Source organism: Rhea pennata, chromosome 7, assembly GCF_028389875.1.
Source record: "Rhea pennata isolate bPtePen1 chromosome 7, bPtePen1.pri, whole genome shotgun sequence".
NCBI classification, from domain to species: Eukaryota; Metazoa; Chordata; class Aves; order Rheiformes; family Rheidae; genus Rhea; species Rhea pennata.
In genome coordinates, this window is record NC_084669.1 from 5506616 (window position 1) to 5527271 (window position 20656).

General features: G+C 41.0%; 1 protein-coding gene across 1 annotated transcript in view; it reads left to right on the forward strand.

Moving 5' to 3' along the window:
- Nucleotides 1-20656, forward strand: part of FGFR2 (fibroblast growth factor receptor 2) — an 85436-nt gene that overhangs the window by 7203 nt on the left and 57577 nt on the right. The window contains exons 3-4 of the mRNA XM_062580781.1: nt 13030-13296; nt 13985-14059. Coding sequence (XP_062436765.1) covers nt 13030-13296; nt 13985-14059 — 342 coding nt within the window. The remainder of the gene's footprint in view (nt 1-13029; nt 13297-13984; nt 14060-20656) is intronic.

Genomic DNA, 20656 nt, shown 5'->3' on the forward strand with positions numbered 1-20656 from the left:
AGTCTTATCTCTTAGCTAAACAACGTTAGGGATATTTGCAACTGTTTTGTTCGTAGTATTTGGTTAACTATGTACTTCAGCACAAGCGATATTTATCCAAATAATGATCCAATAATCAACTGCATAGATACGTATTCAGTATCCTGTCCTGAATATAAGATGTTGTAATGCAGCAAAGTGTTTTACTTTTGATTATCTACAGTATAACTGATCTCGTCAGTGGCAAGCTTCTCTAAGGTTCTTTTATAAAATGCTGGGCTAGTTGAGCTCTGAATCTGACCTGTGACCAGTAGGTATTACTGTGATACATGCAGAAGTATTTGCACTGGAGACAGTATCTTAAGCTACTGTGAATTATAATATCAGTGCTGATAAAATGGATAGTCACTAAGGGTGGATCTTGAATATGTTTATTACCGGTTGCAGCGTTTTCTTCCTTAAGCAGTGAAATCTGAGGCTGTAAGAGGTGTGTGCGTAAACAGGACCTGCAAGAATTCTGGGACTGTCAAATTTGAGTTGTATCTTGCATTATGGATACGTTTTTTATTCTGGGGAGCTTAAAGAATTTTTGCGTTTAAGTATTTAGAAAAAATGACTACCCCAATGTGTAAAAAGGAGTTATTCTCTTTCTATGCACCCAGGCTGTGAAGTCCTTTGATGATAGCCAACATTTCAAAAGGGCTTTGACCGCACACGTAGGTTGAAGGGTTACTTTGTGAACTGAATAATTAGTTTAGACATATACTTGATAAATAGCAAGCTCTCCTTTGACCTTCCCTTGCCCATGTTGTGTGTTATCGTTCTGCTGGGTAGCTAATTTAGTCTCTTCCACACACAGTGCCCTGACACTGTCCTTGGAGCACCAACTCAGGGCCCTCGCCGGGTGCAGTGGCAGTGTGTTCTAGTTCTTCTAATTTAGGTCAAATTTCAAAGGAATAATTTAAGCTTTCCACAAGAGACAGCCTAATTCCATGTCCTGTGAAAATCACGGTAGTTTGAAATGGGCCTTAGATGTGTGTTTGGGAGGTTCCTAGAAGGAGCAGTGGCTGAGCCCTGCTTTAACGGGTGATATGTTCTTATGCTGCACTCTGAACGTGACCAAATCAATTGGTCATTTGATTTTTAACTGTGTCACAGCTGTTTGCTGACAGTGAACAACATAAAAATACAGTCGCATTCAGTGCAGTACCCGGAGCAATAAATTCAGTTTTGTTCAAAAAGCGAAAAAGAAGAGGTTGCACAACACAGAGCAAACGGCAGTGCTCAGAGGTTAGCGTCGCACGCTCCGCAGAGCCCAGCCGCGCACCGGTCAAACGCAGCCTGAGCGGGGCTCCCGCGGGGACCCCGGTGTCTCCCGCCACCGGGTGCAGCGCGTGCTGCATGCTTGTCCCGGCTGCCGCCAGGCTGCCGAGCCGGCGGCGCGGCGGCATCCCCGGCGCGGCGGTCCTGGCGAAGCGGGCGGGACGGGGAGCGCCACGGCGCGCCGTCCCGTCCGAGGAGGAAGACGCAGCCAAAGCGCCTGCCCAGGGCACAGACGTGCCCAGGGTTCCCGTGCGGTACTGTGGCCGTCAGAAGAGCAGTTGTGGTCCCGAAGTCAAACTCACGTTAAAGCGGAGGTTTTGCACTTCCCTCTTCTAAGGAAGCGTGACTGACTGTCGCAGCCCCGTGTCGAGGAGCGGGACGTCCGCGCGGCTTCAGGCGGGGGCTGGATGCCTTTCCAAAGATCCGCTGTCGGAGGTTGTTCGGGCCAGTCCCGGGGCTGCTAGGTGAGATGCTGGTGAGTGGTACACGCAGCCAGATTAAATGAGCCTTAACGTGTTCGTTCTGCATTTGAAATCCACAGTCCTGCCGCAGAGACGCGGTCTTGAGCTGCAGACTAATTAGGCATGGCTATGGTTGATTTTTGCAGTCGGTGGTGGTGAAACACTGGGAGCTGATAATGTGTCAACACGGCAACTGTTTTGCCAAATAGCACAAATAATTGCACATTTCAGGCCTATCTGCCATATGTTAAAATCTGAGCTTTTGAAAAAATTAACTCTTAGAAATTTGATTCTTTTTGTGGTTTTTGGAGATTTTCAGACATGCTGAACTTTCTTTTTAACCACTTCTATAGATAAAACTCGAACCCAACTACCAACTCCAATGGCTGCATACTTTTCTAATTTTAAAATGGATCTTTCTTGGCAGAGAAGTCACAAATAAATTTCAGGCTACAGAAAATGTTTACAGACAATTTTCAAATTTATGAAAGTAGAATTTACAATGACAACGCTGACACAACTTTGGCCATGTAAGGTTATATATGTATGAGATAATGGGCTACTGTAGGTTTTTGTAATAAATTTAACATAGGTCTTGATGAATATATTTCTTCATCCAGCTTTCCAGCTTAAGTAGAAAAGATCATTTGGCTTTATTCAAAAACAATTAGAGATTAGTATTTTCTTAGAATGAATATTTAGTTTAGGAACAGATGGAAATGGGACAGAAATACTTAACTATGCTTTTTTTGTATCATTAAAGTGAGAAAATTTCTTATGAGAAGTCTCTTTTTTTAAGTGATAAAAATTTTGTGATCCTCAAGACTGAAGCTTTACAGTGAGAGTAGAGACTTCCTTTCTTGGAAGCAGGAGAACACCTTAGCAATATAAATCTGTATTTTTAAAAGAACCATCACCCACTTAGGCAAGTTATATCTTGTCTATTTGCAATTATGCACCGTGTTTAATTAGAAGAGAAATTTTATTTTAGCAAAGTTAAACAAGTGCAAAATCTGTGCAGGACTGAAAACACATGGGGAACCCAGAACATGTCTAAAATGATTAAGAGGCTGGAGTTTTGCACTAGTTTTGCTAAGAATTTGGTTCTGCTGTCATTAACCCCAGGCATGTTGCACTCCTGGGTCTCTTAGCAGCGCAAAGCTCCTGTGGGTGAGGTAGGAGCATTTTTTGTGAAGTCAGTCAGAACACGCTAATTTGTGTTCGTGATGGCTGTGGGAAACCAGGCAATACTTGATCTGGCCTAGAGCCTGCCAGGGTGAAATTATCCTTACAGCAGTTTTGGAACTGACTTCAGTGGGAGAGTGAGTTTGAATTTAGGTTTGGTGTGTTGTGCCATGTGGCAGTGGCATTTTTGATTCGACACTGTGTGCCCCCAAATCAGAGATTCCATCGTGTAGTGCTGGGGACTAGCCTGTTTTTTAAGCTGATTGAAAGTGAAGTTGGAACAGCTTTGAATACAGGCAAATCCCAAATAAAGACCAGATTTTCAAGTGCGCAGCAGCCAAGAGCTCCTGTTATAATTATGCAATGTGCACTTGGAGTGCTGCGCTCTTTTGGAATTGTGGCCTTTCTTGCTTCAGTCAGAAAATCAGCAAAATTATTCATTGGCGTGTAATGCTTGCCCAATTGCACCCTCTTTTGAAAAATAACAGTTGCAAAATGGAATATTGTGCAAAAGTAATGGGTAAATATTTGGGTTTATTTTACTTTTAAAACCAAGTATTTACCAATTAATGTACATCTCCACTGTATCCTTTCTCACCTCTTTATTGTTGTTATCGTTGCTGATTTTTTAAAGAAACGCTTGTTTAGGAATATAGGGCTTTGTCTTTCCTAGCTCAAGTTCTGATTGTCAGAGTAGTCAGCACCTAATACAAATACATCTCATAGACTTCATTTTTTACTGATTCAGGTCCTTTTTATTGCTTGTCACTGCATAAATGATGTTATCCGTATCAAAGAGGGACAGAAGGGCAAAGTAAGTGCTAGCTGAATTCTACTGTGCAGCTTTCCTTCAGCTGCCGTGCTATTTTTATTTTAATTGTATTTTTAAAATTACTGTGGTGAAAGCATTTGGTAAACCTCGGAGAAGCTGAAGAGTTCTGAGATCTGACCTACTTTAATTCCCTTCCTCACATGCCTTTGCAAGTTCTGTGTAATTATTGCTTTTCCTCCCCCACAAAGAACTGGCTCATCACAGTTTGGGACAGTAACCGATTTTGAGCAGCTTTCCAAAGCTCCTTGCAGTAACAAAACCGTATGAACTGAGAGGAGGGGAGAATTCGCAGCTTTCGTTTGTGAGGGTTTCGTAGGAAGGACGATGTTCTAGGGGACTGGAAGGGAGAAAGGAGGGTGAGGAGCTGGCTGGGGAGTGCAGAATCATCTTTTCTGCCTCGCCTCCCCTCTTTTCCCTCCTAGCTTTTCAGGCGTTTCTATTTTGAAAGGGGTTTTGTGACATGGTAGTTATCACCTCCCGCTTTCTCCCAAGGGGCTTGTCTGTGTTGTCGCTGTGCTTAAAAGGGATTGGGAATTAGATACTGTGGCCAGGCATGCTTTAGCCGTTTGTGCTGACTGGGACGGTCCGTAGGATGTTAAATTGTGGTTAGATGGAATAGAACAGGCTCACAGCACCGTGCTGTAGCTTAGTTTTTGCATGTGATTAAAAGATTTGGTAGAGAGAACTCCATGGAGTTCATTACTCTTTCTTTAGGACGGCAAAAATAGGTGTGTAGGGGGGTACCAGGTGAGCAGCGAGCATGACTGGCTGCTGGGCAGCAAGTGAGTGTTTGCTTTTATGGGACTTGCTTTGCAAGTTTGTGAAGTGCCCTGCTCAGTGTCTCTGTGTTGCAATGTTTAATTTGCTTCAAGTAAAGTAATATGATTTATAATCCTGAATGCTGCCTTAGGCCACCCAACACCCCTTAAAAATCACTTAAAAAAAAACTGTTTAAATTTTAGGCAGTTCTTGAACTTAGTTCTGGTAAAATGGTTAAATCATGAAAAATAATCATGTTTTGATTTTACGCTGTTGAAGCACCCAAAGGGAGATTACGGATTTATCCAATACTGTTTACTCACTAGTGGAGCACAGACCTTTCAGACATGCAGGATTAACCTGCCAGCTTCGCAATAAATCCACAGTGCATCACTGCCTTTCTACTAACAGTTCAGAAACATTTGAACCATCTTCCATTAATATGGCTATGAGCCCAGGAGTGACTGCTACAATAATGAGCGGCTGATAGGTCTTCAGGTTGAAAATAATCCTTGTCACATAAATGACTGCAGGCCACCTGGAGCCGCAGTTAACTACGCTTACTCCCGAGTACTGCTGGTTGCTACTTTCATTTTGTGGAGTTAGACTTAAATTAGCTTTCGGTACTCTTTTTGAATAAACATTACTTTCAGTGAAAAGGGAGTCTGCTATACCTGGAAGCTCAGTGATTTTGAAGTACATGGAGAATATCCTATGGTTTTTATTCCCTGAAGATAGGACTTAATGAAAGTGCTGAAGAGATGTTTTGGGGATCTTGTTTGCAGTGACTTTTTTTTTCAAATCTTAACTTTAGGAAGTGGTGGAAGTGGTGTTTCAGAGGCAGAGTAGGGAATAAGCAAGATGAGACTTCCAGATGAGCTGCTAAAATTAAGAGGATTTGTATAGTCAAGTAAAAATGGGATTGCACACAAAAGAAACAGCTGCTGACTTGCTTATAGGGAATGTGAGTAGATGTTCTGTGCATCCAGAACTAACACGTGAACATGAAATTGTGCAATTTTTAACCTTACAGTTGTAATTTATTTCTTTTGCATGTTGAGTAGTAATAGTCTCAAGTATGGCCTTCGGCAAACCTGGAACAAAAAGATTATGTTTTTATATTTTGTTTTATGCTATGTTCTGTTATGTTTTTACGTTGCTCTTGAAATACAAATAAAGGATCTGAAATAAGTTATGGATTTGAATGGGTGTAAGAAAATATTAAAAATAATAACACCCTGTACAATTATATATGCAGGCTCATCCCTTTTTCCAAGACTGTATGTGCATTATGGAGCTTTTCCAAGCAGACTTTAGTGCTAAGCTGGAAGATGGAGTTGGTTAAATTGCTCTGCTGCTTTGTTATACATAGAATACTGTAGGGAAGATTGATATTCTGGTGCTGAAAGTAGAAACAAGTAGAAAATTATCCTAGTCTCTTCTCTGATTCTGCCTTTAAGATATAGGAAAGTTAGGTTTATTTTCAGCTCTTCATTCAAGATTCTGACAAAAGGTGATACATTTCCCCCTTGTATTGTATAACAGATTACATGAAAAGACCCTTCTGTAATGAGTTTGAAGATTAGTTAATTATTTTTGAGATTGCATTACGTATGCATTAGGTTTATATTATACTCTCCAGGACACTTAGTCAGCACAGAGACCATCACTATTGCTTTACATTGCTAGTGGAGTTCATGGCTTGAATGGAGATAGTCAAAATCTGGTGTGTGAAAACCAGCAGTTCAAATCCTGAAGATGGTCTGTATTACTTGTCATAATAATGCCAAAATAAAAGGCAGCATAGTGATGTTAGGGTTCCTGGCGTGGCTACTCACTGTTAGGGGGTGGTTTCTCCCTGGCTACCAAGCCTTTGCATAGAAGACATGCTGGTGCTGTCTTTCTGCTTTACTGTTTCTTGCCCTGTCCCATATCTGGATGTGAGTTCTGTAATGAAATCTTCGTCCCGTAAGGAGCAGATGATGAAGCATGGGGACAAACAGGAAGAAATTACAGGGCAGTTCCCAGCAGCAGGAGGTGGCCTTGCTGGTCTTTCTGCTGTTTACTTTGAACTTGGCATGCTCTGAGTCTTCCCTGGCTTGGTTTCCAAAAGCACAAAGCACACAGCCAAGCCCATGGGCATGTGATACTTGGCATTTTTGATGTGCATTGGGTAGTTGTGTACCCATAACTCAATGACCACAACTATAAAGACAGGTAAGAGCAGGCAGGCTATAAGGTGTTAGAATTTTTAATCTCTGCATGAAGCATAGACAAATACATTGTCTTTTTTTGCTTGAGAAGAAGTTCATCTTCTTAACCATGGAGATAGGGGTGTGAGACATCAACTCGACCACTCTGCTACGAGGAAAACCTTGCTTCCACCAAGACAGCCATGTAGGATTTGCCACAGGGGACCTTATGAGGCCCAGATTTGCCACCACTGCTCTGTTCTGCAGGGTGTGATGCACATCCTTGTGTCTGTAGCCAGGACTAAATGCCACTGAGGGTAGTTACATACAGAGTTTCTGTTCTAAAATTGCAGATCTGCCAAACATTATTACACAGGGCAGATCAACCTAATCATGCAAGGATAAATTTTAGGTATATGTACAAAGCTTTTATCTCAGCCAGTGGGATCTGCAAGTGATGGAACTCTTTGCTATACACCAGAATTATTTATTTTTCTAAGTCTTCAAAGCTTAGGAAAACAAGTCAGTGCAGTGTAATATTTTCCCTTACCCATGATGACATTGGCAAGTATTTTAACTGGAGAAGATTCATGTTTTTTTTCCATCGTCTTAGTATATGTAACATTCAATAGGAGTTGACATGATCCTGTAGATCTACGCTCTAGCAAGTCAGTATGACTGAAAGCTATACACTTGCTAGGTACCATACGTATAAAATGCAGCAATATTTACCTTGCTTTGTAATTTTTCAATTCCAAGGCAAAACGGTTCTTCATCTCCTTCAAATAAAGTTTTGTTCCCTTTTTCTTTTGTGTATTAGTCGGATGACAAGGTACATAATGAATAAAGATAATAATAGGGTTAAAGAAGATTCCAGGAAAAAGTCCTCAATTTATTTAGGAGAAACTGCTTCTTAACATTTTGTGGAGGTCCCCATGTTTTCAAGTAGAGCAGCCCAGGAGCTTATTTTAGCAGAACAGATGAAAACTTAGAATCTGTCACGTTTTTTGTTTGTAACTGTCCCATACATCTGTTCTTTGGTGCTGTGCGTTTGATGAAGTTTTTCTACTAGGCCTCGATCTTTTTCATCAGATTTGAACAACTAATGTTTTTAGACGTTGCGGGGGAGGGAAATGATTCCTGCTTTTAGCAATGTTGTTTGCAATGACAGGAGATTTTTTTTTTCAATGTGAAGAAACTTCAATAAGTTTGAAAGGAAAAGTATTATATTAGAACACAGGGACTTCCTGAGTATGCCTGGCTAGGGCATAGCTGGGCATAGCTGGCAGCCAGCTGACGGAAACACAGTACAAATAAGACAGCAGGAATCCTGTAACTTTGGAGAAACAGATGGATGAATTGCAAACACCACTTTGTCCCCTTTTGAATAAGGAGACGTGCTTAGCTTTTGTGACTTGCAGTTGGCTAAGAGTAGATAGTCACTGTGGCAAGAATGATTTTGTTTTTAAGCCAGTGGCCATTGCTGTTGTAGGTTGAATTTACTTCGTATCCATCATCTAGTCAGAATGGGACAGGGAACTGCTCTTAAGATTAGTCTGCTGGCTAAAGCTGATGGAGAAGACAATCAGCTTGTACCAGAGAGGTGGTAGGGAAAGTTGTGAACCTGCCACCTGGATTTCCCAATCCTACAGAGGCTGTCTGGTGGCTTCTGGATAGAGTGTAAAGTTTTGGATTTGACTCACAAAGTTTTGGAGCCTGGGGCTATTCTGCTTCAGGCATAGTTTGATGAGTCAATCCCTGTTGATCATTCAGCATAGTCTTGCTGAATCCTCCGCAGTTACAGGAAAAAAGAGCGGTGTAGGAGGAAGGGCAGGAGAAGCGGTAGAAGGAGGAATGGTTGGCACCCTGGTGTTCCCTGTGGGGACACTGAGTTTTGCAATGAACCTCTTGGATTCTTGACAGGTCAGATCTGTTGACCCTTCTGGGCATGCTATAGTGAGCGTTTAGTTATTTACTAAAGCCTTTTGAAAGGAAAGTGGCTTGATGGGGTCTGAGGCTTTTGTGTTATGGAGAGTTGTGTGAGAATCTTTGCTGGGGTTAGCTATTAGGTATTTGTTTAATTATTTGGCTCTGTAACTAAGTAACTAAATGCCTTGAGCCTTAAGATAAGCAGGTCTTTGTTAACATTTTAATAAATGGAGACAAATAATAATTTAAAACCTAAGGAAGTATAAATCTGTTTTCCAGTGATCTTGAATAGAAACATGTTTTGGAATATAATTGTGTATCTCATATGAAATAGAGCTTTTCAAGTGCCTCCAGTCCTCTATTGTGGTCATGGTTTTTATGAAAACAGTATTTACCCCCATTTGATGACTGGATGGCATAAACCGTGCTGAGAGACTGTATGAGCAGGCAAAAAAGAAAGCTCATGTTTGTTTATTTGACAGCAGTATGGTTTTCTGTGAGGGTGTTGTTCAATAGCCCCACTTAAACAGCATAAGTATGCTTACATTGTGTGTGTCAGTATTGCAGATAAGGATATAGCTGAGAGTAGACAGTATGTAGAAGCAAAGTTCCCTCCCTTGTCCTCCAGTGATCAAGAATGTCAACAGAAGTTTTACGCATGCCTTTTTGTGTTTGATTTTTTTTTTTAAGGAGTGATAGACAGGTGTTACTCATATCAGTTAGTGCTCTGAAGTAGGAACTAATGCCACAATTACAGGGTTTGCAAGAGACCTCACTTAGGATAGGAAACCCTGCTACCTTCCCTCTGCCATGCAGAGCTCATCCAGTAAATTGCCAATTCACAAGCTCATGGTGACGGCTCGGGATGCAGTTACGGACACAGCTTCGCAGAGGGCTAGAGAAGCATAAATGTGACACCAGATCATCCAGCTCTGGTTGGTGGTGCAGGTTCTATAGTTATATCTTCTCCTCCCTTTAGAGATGTAGCTGGTTATTTTGACTTAGCATTCTCATGTTTGGGAAAATTCCAGAGGATGCTGCTGTGAAAACACTAGAGAATAGGTATAAGTGAAGGCTGAGTGAATTTACAGCCTCATTTCTCTGGTACGCTCAAATGACATAGAAGTGGGGAAATAATCCTCATGTAAGCCTCAGGGGCAGCACCGATGTGATTATACAGTGTGAAAGTGAGTTCAAAATTTGGCCCTAAATCTCACAGTAGTGTAAAAATGCTTATGATGCATGTGGTGTGCTGGAGAGAAAGTTAACTTTGCAGTATAGTTGTTTACGTGCTGCCGGGAATTTTCTAACAGTTTAAAGTCATGAGTTTTCCCTGCAAAACTCTTGGATGGAATAATGCTTCAGAATCCCACCTGTTCTCTGTTTGCATTTGGGCACCATTTCAAACCCACATTGGAAAAGTTTATAGGCAAACATTATAAAAAGTGACAGTCTTAAGTGCTGCTACATTCTAGTTTGGCAACACAGAGTCTTACCTGAAATAACTCACTATTTCCAAACATGACTTCATTATTTCATGACAACTCTTAGTGGTATATCTTCCCTGATACTCTGAAGAGAAAGAAGTGGAGGACGATAATGTTTACCAATCTCTACTGTCTGTATGAAACTTATTTTTTTTCAGTTCACTGGTAATTTTCCTTTTAGATTGGTACTTGAGTTTGGCCTTTGGCTTACATTGAAAGATTCCATGTAAATTTGAAGATAGTCATAAAAAAAAAAGATGCAGTCAAGGTTTTGAGGTGCAAGCTTGTCTGCCTTTTTCCCATATAAGTTTAAGGGAAGCAGTCTACGCAGGAAGACACTGAACCCTGCTGCTTGTTTTCTGAGACTGTTCAGCACAAGCCTGCAAAGCCCTCAGAGGAGGGCTAAGTTATCTTTGCCCAACTGGCTTTTTAAAAGTAAATTTTAAAGATGCCTGTAAATTGTTGGTGCAGTGCAAACTGTGTGAAAGAAATATACTTTGCAGGTAGAGTCCTACAAAGAAGTCTAGTAAACTTCAAAGTAAATTAGCAAGCTGGTTTCAGCTACCTTTTTTTTTTTCAAATTATTTTACACTGAAGTCTGAATTAAAAAAATTCTTGTATATGCTCATTATTGATGTGAAGTACATGTAGAAGCAGCCTGTGCTCCATCTGGAGATTAGATTTCTAACAGTGTACCGTACTCCGAGAATCCTCTGCATTCTGGATCTGTGGATTCCTTACTCTATCAACAAGTCTAAATTAGTTTATAAAACGTATAAAGCTATGTTGTAGCTTGTTGTAGACTTCAATAAGGAATTTGATGCTATAAAAAGTTTAGAGACCCACTTACCTAATTCCAAGAAGCTCAGTTGGTTAGAGCGTGGTGCTAATAATGCCAATGTCATGGGTTCGATCCCCGTATGGGCCACTTGCTTGAGGGTTGGACTAGATGATCACCAGAGGTCCCCTCCAACCTTACTGATTCTATGATTCTAAGCATTACTATTTCCATAAATGGCTTTGTTCAGGTTTTACTTAAAGAGTTTTGTATACTTTTCCTGGCCACCATCTTGGTGTGATACAAATCTGTTGTTTGAAAAAACACATAGGCATAGACCAAAATAGAGGAGAGGTTTTGCTTGCTTTGTAAGGTACCTCCTGGGGACTACTCTTGCTTTGCTTCAGGCAAACTCCCAGTGAACTCCCTGAAATCACGTGGTGCCAGAACGAGTGAGAGGAGAAGCTGGGCACAATATTTTCAAGTACATCAGCATAATACAATGTTTAAATGACACATTGGGCCCAGTGTTTTTAAGTATACCAGTATAACAAACTAAATTCTTGAGTGTCGTATTGTGGTGGCTACTTCTGATGCTGACAGAGCTTCAGCATTACCAAATCCCTGTCTGTTGACTATCTCAGACATGACACGTGTTTTGGGCTGCTCTGTAGAAGGTGCAATACAAGAAATGAAAACACTGTGCTGTAAGGACAAGGAACTTAGGTTTCAGTATTCTTAGAAGCAAGGCTGGATACTGAAAACTCACCTATTTTAGTAGTCCCTCGGACTCCCTAAAACAAAGTGGTGTGTGTTTTGTTTATATATATACACAGTGGTGCACAGTTGGTGTCCGCATGCGGACGGATGTGTGCTGGGCTGAAAGCTGAAGAGCAGCTGTCCGTGCGCTGTGACCCTCCTCATGAGCAAACAGAAAATGTATTGGTGCTTCTCTCCCTTATTTACTTTTCATGCGAGTCTTGGGGAAAGTGAGCAGGAGAGTAGGAGAGGGATACTGCGGCTGTAAGTTACCAGTACGAATTGGTTCATAGGGCAGAGCCCCAGTGCTTCCTACACACAGCATAGGGAGGTCCCTCCAGCCTGTCCTGCTGCCCCCATGGAGATGTCCATGAGTGACTGGAGAGATTACCTGTGGTTGTGGGTCCCTTTCCCCTGCTATAAGCCTGCCTTGGAGGGGGGTGATTTAAGCCAGGGTAACTATAGGCAGATGTAGTTTTGCAAAGAATTTTTTAAGACTGCAGTTTGACATTCTTTTGGATACTTAATTACAAAAAGGAACGGATGGACAAACTGTCTCATTTTGAACTTCTATGTACACTGCACCTTTGAAAGCATCGCTTGTTTTTCTGTTTTTCTGCCTTTTTTTTTTTTTTTTTTTTTTTTTTGCTTAGGATTAGGAGAAGTTGTGAAATGAGAAACAAAAAAAAATGGAAAAAATTACTGTAGCTTGGATTTGGCAGTGTAGAAAACAAATGTAGAGACTCTGGAAAAGGTGCCGAGGAAAAAAGAGAGGACATCATATATGCTGTGTATAGGAACCCATGTTTGTTAGTTTAGTTATTGAGAATTTTCTTGGCTGTCCTTCTGTTGCTAAACAGTGCTTTTCAAGTTTAAAAATAATAATAATAAAAAAAAACTTTTAAAGCCAGATGGGGAAAGGCAAACATTTATTTAAATTATAGACACAAGTGCTAAGATATAATTTGGTTTTTGAACTCTTCCTGCCTCCCCCATTTGGGAGAGGAACCCTCAGATGTATATTCACCTCTCCAGAGTTAGATTGCTGTGACCAGCGAGAAGAGGTGGTTGTGCCTTCGTGTGGCACTGTGGAGAAGGCACAGTACAAGACATCAGTCAAAAGAGAAGGAGCTTTCTTTGTGGTTAACTTTTTGGAAATATAACCTATCTCATATCTGCATGTGATTCAGTTTTATGAGGCAGGTTGCTGGGCTAATCTGGATGAAACTTTTTATTTAACATAACTTGGTTTCTGTGGATAAAAAGGGCCCTCACTGACTCTTGTTGGAAATTCTCTCCTTTCCCTTTTCTTTCTCCTTTTTCCTCCTTCATTCCGTCTCTACAGAGCCACCAACCAAATACCAAATCTCTCAGCCCGATGTATATTCAGCACTTCCAGGAGAACCACTTGAGTTGCGCTGTCAGTTGAAAGACGCCGTCATGATCAGTTGGACTAAGGATGGGGCCCCTTTGGGGCCTGACAATAGGACAGTGATTATTGGGGAATACTTACAAATTAAGGATGCTACACCCAGAGATTCGGGCCTGTATGCTTGCACTGCTCTTAGGACCCTAGACAGTGATACGCTGTACTTCATTGTAAATGTTACAGGTGAGTGAGTTAAACATAGGTCTTGCATGGAGAAACTGTACAATGAGATGTAAAGACACATTATGAGAAAACTTGAAACAGTCCAGTTGGGTGTGAAGTAGTGTTTTTTTTTTTTTTTTCTGCAGCTGAGTTTCAAATAGTTTCCTCTTTGTTCAGAGTCTGAAACAGACTCAGTTTGTATGTATTCCATTTACTTCATGGGATCTATGATGATTAATAGCTGCTGAAGATCTAGCCTCCTGTTTTATGCTTCTGTGACAGATTTAAATAATACAGAATCACTGTGATGATGATAAAGCCAGTGAAATGGATACAGAAGCTTTATTTGTACATCAGAAGAGTAAAAGGGATATCCTAGACCCCCTTACACTGCTTTTAGTTTAGAGACAAATCATTCAGAAACACTTTGTTCTGTTCAACTGAATGTCTTTAAGAAAGAGAAAAATTACAAAAGTAGAATGATTTTTGGAGTTAGCAAGCTCTTTTTGGAAACTTTGTAGTGTTTCAGGATTATTAGCTAGTTTTATTAGAATAAGAATCACACATTTTATGGCTGGGTTTTCTTTTACTGTAATTTCTGCACAACTGACATAAATTATCTATCAAGGAGAACAGATGTTAAGATGTAGATGGTTTATTTGCCCATAGATTATGCTGTTTTAAAATCTTGATTATTTTTAATGCACAGATGCTCTTTCCTCTGGGGATGATGAAGATGACAATGATGGTTCTGAGGACTTTGTGAATGACAACAACCAGATGAGTAAGTAACAGCCAACTGCCAGAGGTGACTAGCAGGATCCACTTGGAAAATACTGTCCAGTGTTTTGCACTCCTACCTTTATAGCTTCTTCGATGTTAACTGCATGCGTTACCAAATAATGTCTTTTTCCTTTTCCTTTTTCTGTTTGCATAGTTCATAATTTGGAAATGAGAAAAAATAAACTAATATTCTTCTAAACAAATTTTACTGGTCTGTTCTTTCTGTCTCACTTATTCCTAGCCTTTCTTCAGTTTCCTTTCTTCCTGAACTGATGTTCAGCCTTGGTCTGTTTCAGAGTCTCACACATGAACTAACTTTCCCTTTTACCAAACCTGAGCTGAAATCTAAAGAGAAGAAACAAAAATCTAGCTCACTTGATTAAATGGTGGGATGGAAACTTTAAAAATAAAATTGAGTTGTAATGAGGCAAATCGTGAAGTCCTGAACTAGGTGGAAATCCCACTGGGGAGAATGAGCTACCTTCATCCATGAAGGACCTCAAGGTTTGTCACAAAGAAAGCAATCAAGCACTAAATTCGCATGTTTTATGTTACTTATGTCTGGTGAAAATAGACTAAGAGAGTCTTAAACCTGTCTGGATGTTAAAGTTCAGTCCCCTTACAGAATTTGGAAAGTTATTAATACGCTCTAAAAAGAGCAATCAATAAGGAGAAAAAATGTAGAATTAGTATTTGTTCCTTTTGCCCCTGTGAACTATTGCAAAATCCCTTTGGATGACTGGTAGTTTGCTATTTCTCGTGGTTTGTAAAATCAGTAACATGAAGAACACAGAGATCCTTCGTAAGAGATGTCATCTAGTTAAAGAATGCGGTAGTCAGGCAGCATACTTACTTTCTCGACTGATTTGTAAGTGGCATGTATATTGTATAGTTGAAACGCTTGTTCAGATGATGAAGTCCTAGGCTTATTTCAACTGCTCTAGTTAGTTACTCTTGTATACGACTGCCTCTGTTCTGAAGCTGTGAAACATTAGATGCTATTTAAAATGATATAAGTTCTTAGCTGCCCGCTTGGCCTCTGCCATCTGTTAGGGTGATTAACCCAGTCTGATTCACAGGTGCAGCTTGAAGTGGCTGAGATTAAGCAGCTGTAGGCTGTGCGACAAAGGAATGTGGTGGCAAAGATAATTGGCGAGTTTGGAAAAGGGACACTACTTTTAAAAGAAGCTGTATAGACAAAACCCACAAACACGGGCAATGTTAGTGTACCTCTGAAAAGGACTCATGAGTGAGGCTCCATATGGAGTACTCTGTCCAGTTCTGGGCTCTCCAGTACGAGAGACATGGAGCTACTGGAGTGAGTCCAGCGGAAGGCTACTATGGTGATAGGGCTAGGAAATAAGGGATTGTGGTTGTGGAGTCTCTGTTCTTGGAGATATTCTGGACACAGTCCTAGGCAACGTGCTCTAGGTGATCCCACTTGAGGAAAGGGTTGGACTAGATTATCTCCAGAGGTGCCTCCCAACCTCAGCCATTCTGTGTGATTCTTTACATGTAAAAATTCTTCATTTTCCTTCTTTTAGGAATATCCCTGTATCTGTTATCGTCTTAGTTTTATTGATGTTTGTTAGAAAAGGGCTTGCAGATTTTCAATGTGTTAGTGAAGTACTTCTAGTCCATACTAATAGCTTTGGAGGTGCACTATGAACAAATGGATTTTGAAAGTGCATATATTGAGAAAAAAAAGAAAAAGATGTTATGTCAAGACAGCAAAGTGTGCTCTGTAACATCTTTGTAATCGTTCCTACCCTCGCACGGAGCAGGGAGAGCTACCCAGTGATATTTCCTGTCAAGTTAATGATGTTCTTGTAATATGAGCTATCATTTTAAGCTACTGTTCATCCATCTTTATTCAGGAGATGATGAAAGGCTATCAACAATTTCTGTCTGCCAGGGATGGGGAGTGTACTTTAGCAGGGGTCAGTCACACTTTCCCTGCTCAGAATGAAAGATGCCTCTAAACTGTGCATGTTAAAACATCTGAAGTGGGGGCAAGGGGGAGCTTAAACTTTCAGAGTACAGAAATGAGGAAGGTGTAATAGGACAGAGAGCTCCTGGATGGAGCATTTCACAGAGAAATTCTGATGACACTGCTTGTTAAAAGGGTGCTCACAGACTGCTGGGGCTTCCTGCAGACTGCAGATGGGCACAAGGAGCAGCGGGTCTGTGCAGCCTCCTTCTGGTGTCTAATCGCTCAACTGGAGGAGCTAGAACAAGAAAAATGATTGTGGCATGACATCCCTCCAAGTAGTCTGTTTTCAATGAAAAGTTGCATCGTAGTGACTAACTAAGCTGGATTAATATAACTTTGTTGAAAGATGGTTGTGATTTGGCAACATCAGAGCTGTACGAAAATTAGGGGTGGGACTAATGCTTTCGCAAATCGCTGAAGCTTGCATACTCTAGCATCTTCTAAGCCTTTCCATCAGTGTTCTTTGCCATTCTCCTTCTAGCTTTTATATGACGCCCAAAAGACCACATCTATTTTGAGAAACTGTGTTGCAATACAGATTGAAAAGTGACTCTGAGGAATTGAGGAGTAGTCCAAGTCCATTCTTAAACTGCCATTTGGCAGGCAATGCTGTATAACGGTCAAATGCCCATTACCCCCTTCCTCCTGCCTGATGTGAGGCAGAGCTGGGGGAACTCCAGTATCTCAGTAGTCACTGGTTGCTACTGAAGAACTCTTAAGTGTTTCCTGAATCATGGTTTGAACATTACAAATCTAAATCAATTTAACTGATAATTTACATACAAATTACAGCTGTGATCATTAAGGATAAGCAATGGAAATTGGCCTGGTTATGCCTTTACTGATGAAAACAAAAGGCCATAGTCTTCAAAGCTTGTTGCTTTTTGATGAAACAATTCTGATAAAGTCCAGCTGTCTTGGCATGTTAATTATGATGTGATGAGGCAGGAAATGGCTGTAGTGCCTTCCACAGGAACTGAACCTTGGCATTCTCATTCCTGCATATTTAAAACTAAAGCAAACCTTTTCAGCTGTTTTATTTGTGATTGAAAGTTTTCTTTTAAGCTTTTTTATTTTCTTTTCCTCTGTTAAAAATGTATTTTCTGAGGCCAAGGTTCTCAAACAGAGGCAGAGAGATAGATGAGGAAATTCAGCCTAACTTTCAAGGCTACTTAGAAAATGCAACTGCTTTTGGAGTCAGTGGAGGCTGTGTTGAGAAACAACCCACTTTCATGGAAATGAAGGCGCTTACATGTGCACATGTAAGCTTGACCATTTGGCCTGTGTGCATGTTTAAGTAAAAGGCATGCATAGCAGATTTCACCCCGTGTTTAGTGTCCTTCTAGCTTGACAGATATTTTAACTGTCTGAAAAAACAATGTGGTAGATTTGTTCCAGACTGTATCCTGAACAGCTTTTTATTACTTCCAGCTTTTGTTGACGTGATTAGTATTTTGGGGGAAGGTGCAGGATAGATTCCACTGCAAAATAGAGTCCTCTCTCCCCCCAAAATGTCTTTAATGGCAACTCAGTCTTTCCTATCATTGCTCTAAAGAGATGACTCTACTTGGTTCTGGAGGGCTATCTCCAAGGCTTTTTCCCCACAACGTTGACTTGGGATTCACTCGTACAAAGCTAAGGGCTCATCGCTTCCTACAGGCAGCAGTGGAAAATACATTATTAGTACTTCTTGTCTCATCGTGATTGTAAAAAACAGTTCTAATGTTCGAGAATCCTGTAGTCCTGGCAATCTGCATGCGCTCTTTGCGCTGGTGGCAGTGCTCGTAACGGTCTGTGTGATATGCCTTGCTGAGGACTGGTCGCGCTAAGGTCCACCAGCAGTAGTTTTCTAGAGATACACTAGATAGCCCTGAAAATGCTATTATTTTACTTTGAATTCAAGTCGGACAATTGGAATCTTTATGTTTTCTTTTTTCCTTATCACCCTTTAAAGAATTTCTTCTAGGGCAAGCTATGGTAGATTGGCACTAGGAACAAAAAGTGTCTAAGTATAATCCACATGCTGTTCTTTTCATGCCTTGAAGAATTTCAGAAAGGATAAAAAAAGGTTCAAATTCATCAAGTCCTTTAGAGTGGAAACCCACTCAGGGGAGTAGCAAAAATCGGATGTTGCCTAGAAGTAGTTTTTAATTAAAGGTCAAATACAATTGTAGTGGAAACTTTGGGGCAGTTCGTGGTCATTTCAGATGGACTGTTGCCTGCTCAAGGTGGTTGTCAGTCAGGCTTGGAGTTGACTCCTTTTGTATTTCTTTGTATTAGATAGTTTAACAAAACCCAGGAATCCTGAAGTGAAGTGGTCCCCTGGGTTGTCTAATTTCAATTTCACATGTAGGAGATCTGCCTGATTAGATTTAATGCATTTGCAGTCGAGTGCAGTGTGGGTCAGCAGGATATTTTCTTCACTAATGAGAGTTCTAAAAGCAATCAGGAATTCCCACCAGTTCTCCTACTGCTCATTACCGTTCCCGTGCTGGAGTTTGCCCTAGTGTTGCTGTGAACTTTTAAAACTGGTGCTTCATGTGCCCTATCACTTAGTAAACATGGGATATAGGTGGCGGTGTATGTTGAATACCTACATTCCTTCTTGGTTTTAGCAGATCTGGGCGTCCCCCCCCCGTCTTGATAAGGTCATTATAAAGAGAAACGGCTTGTGTTAGTCTGATCAGTTAGCGTCAGTGTTACGGTTTGTAGATATTGCTGCCTCTTTCTCTTTTCTATTAAAAAAAATGGCAAGCTGTCAATATATGTTGCTATTATCTAGTGAAAAATGGCAGGATATCTTGAAGTATTTTCAAACTGTTTTCAACATGTGATGTTCGCATGTGTTTTGGTCAAGATCCCTGTAACTGGGCAGCATGAGAGGTTATACTTGCATGCAGGGGTGTAAGGGGTAGTTTTCCAAGGAGAGCCCTTTCCCCCAGCACGGCAAGATCCCTTTTCTCCCTATTGCTGTGGACCTGAGCTGGGCTGTTTCTCCTCATACCTGCCCGCATCCTCACAGCCACTTCTTTGCTCCCCTCTCTTCCATAGAGCAAAGTCCTTTTGCGTTGCTGTGTATCCTCCTCTGAATATGAAGCCTATCTGAGCACTTCTCTTCAAGAAGCAGTGTTTTTTTCATGGATGAGGGTTTTTGGAAAGGGGAGCTATATGTGAGAAGATCATAACATGAATTGCACAGCATTGCAGCACAAGCTAGTAGTTAGCTAGAAACCTGTCTGCACAGGGCAGCCTTGTTTCGGGGAGCCAGTTGTTGATGGCTGCGCCCCGACTGACTCGGCTCCGTTGATCCAGCCAGGGCTGCGTCTTCACCGGGGAGCGTGGTCCAGCTCGTACGCTGCAAAGCAGCACTGCCATGGTCAAGCTGGCGGTTCAGAGGTTACGCTCGCCAGCAGTTGCTTCCCAAGCGTCTCGTGCTGTATGTGGGAGCCAGTGCATGTGGATGTGACAAGATGTGACAGTGCTTGCTGGGTCAGCATTGCTAATTTGGGGGAATTTAGCAAGAATTGTGGATAAGGCCCAGTGCTGGTCACGTCATGCTGCCTTGTGCAATATGTTTAGTGATTCAGAGAAAATACTGTTTTTACTTATCAGTACCAACAAGCAATTCTGCCTTTGCCTGTTGTAGTGTTGCAACTAAATTTTCAATAGTTACCCGATTTTCTATTTTGACTGCCTGCACAAATTTGCTTTGCTTTTCTACTTCATTAATTTTAACACTAATTGCCTCTTCAGGCTAAAAAAAATCAGGTCTTAGCATCATTTTAAGACTTGATATTGGAATGTTTTCTTTATACAGAAGGAGATGTTGTTAAGGGATTTATTCCTGAATTTTCTCTCCAGCTGTATTTTTATTTAGAGGGAATGGCAGGATTTCTGAGTTTGTACTGATTGTAAGAACTGCTGTAAATATTTGAGGAATGGAAGAGTTTATTTATAGTGGAGTGTTAGGCTGCTAATGAAGGAAATAAAACAGGACTGAGAGAAATAGAGTTATTTTTCTGGACCCCTCTAGTCTTAAAAATTCCTCACTAATCTGACTTATTTCAGGAAGAATCCATTGTAAAAGAAATTTATGTTTCCTACTGTTAAACAGATCTTGAGTCTTTACTTCTTTAACAACTATTGTGGTGATACAAATGGAGCAATGTCGTGAAACCACTATAGAATTTAGCCCAAGTCATGCATGGGTCCAGGGCACGGGCTAACTTATACATGGATATATCTTTCCAAGTTTATTTCTAGGAAGGTAAAAAGATTGATAGGTTTATATTTTGTTCAGCTCCGTTCGTTGTGTTGGTATGTGACAAATGATTGCAACTCTGCACAAGAGAGGCCTTTTCCATGCACTCTTGATGTTCCTCTGTGTGTGGGCACGTGCCAGGGAATAGTTTGAAGTAAGTGAGAGCCAGAAGAGCCCTTAGAGGATCACTCTAGCACATGTGAACTCAGAGAGTCACTCTCACTTTATGAAACAATGTTGGGCTTGACTGAACCCTTGGGCACGGCAGGCTCATGAGAGTGGCGAATCCATGTCAGGTCTGCAGCTTGACTCCTACAAAACATTAAGAACAGATACTGAATTTA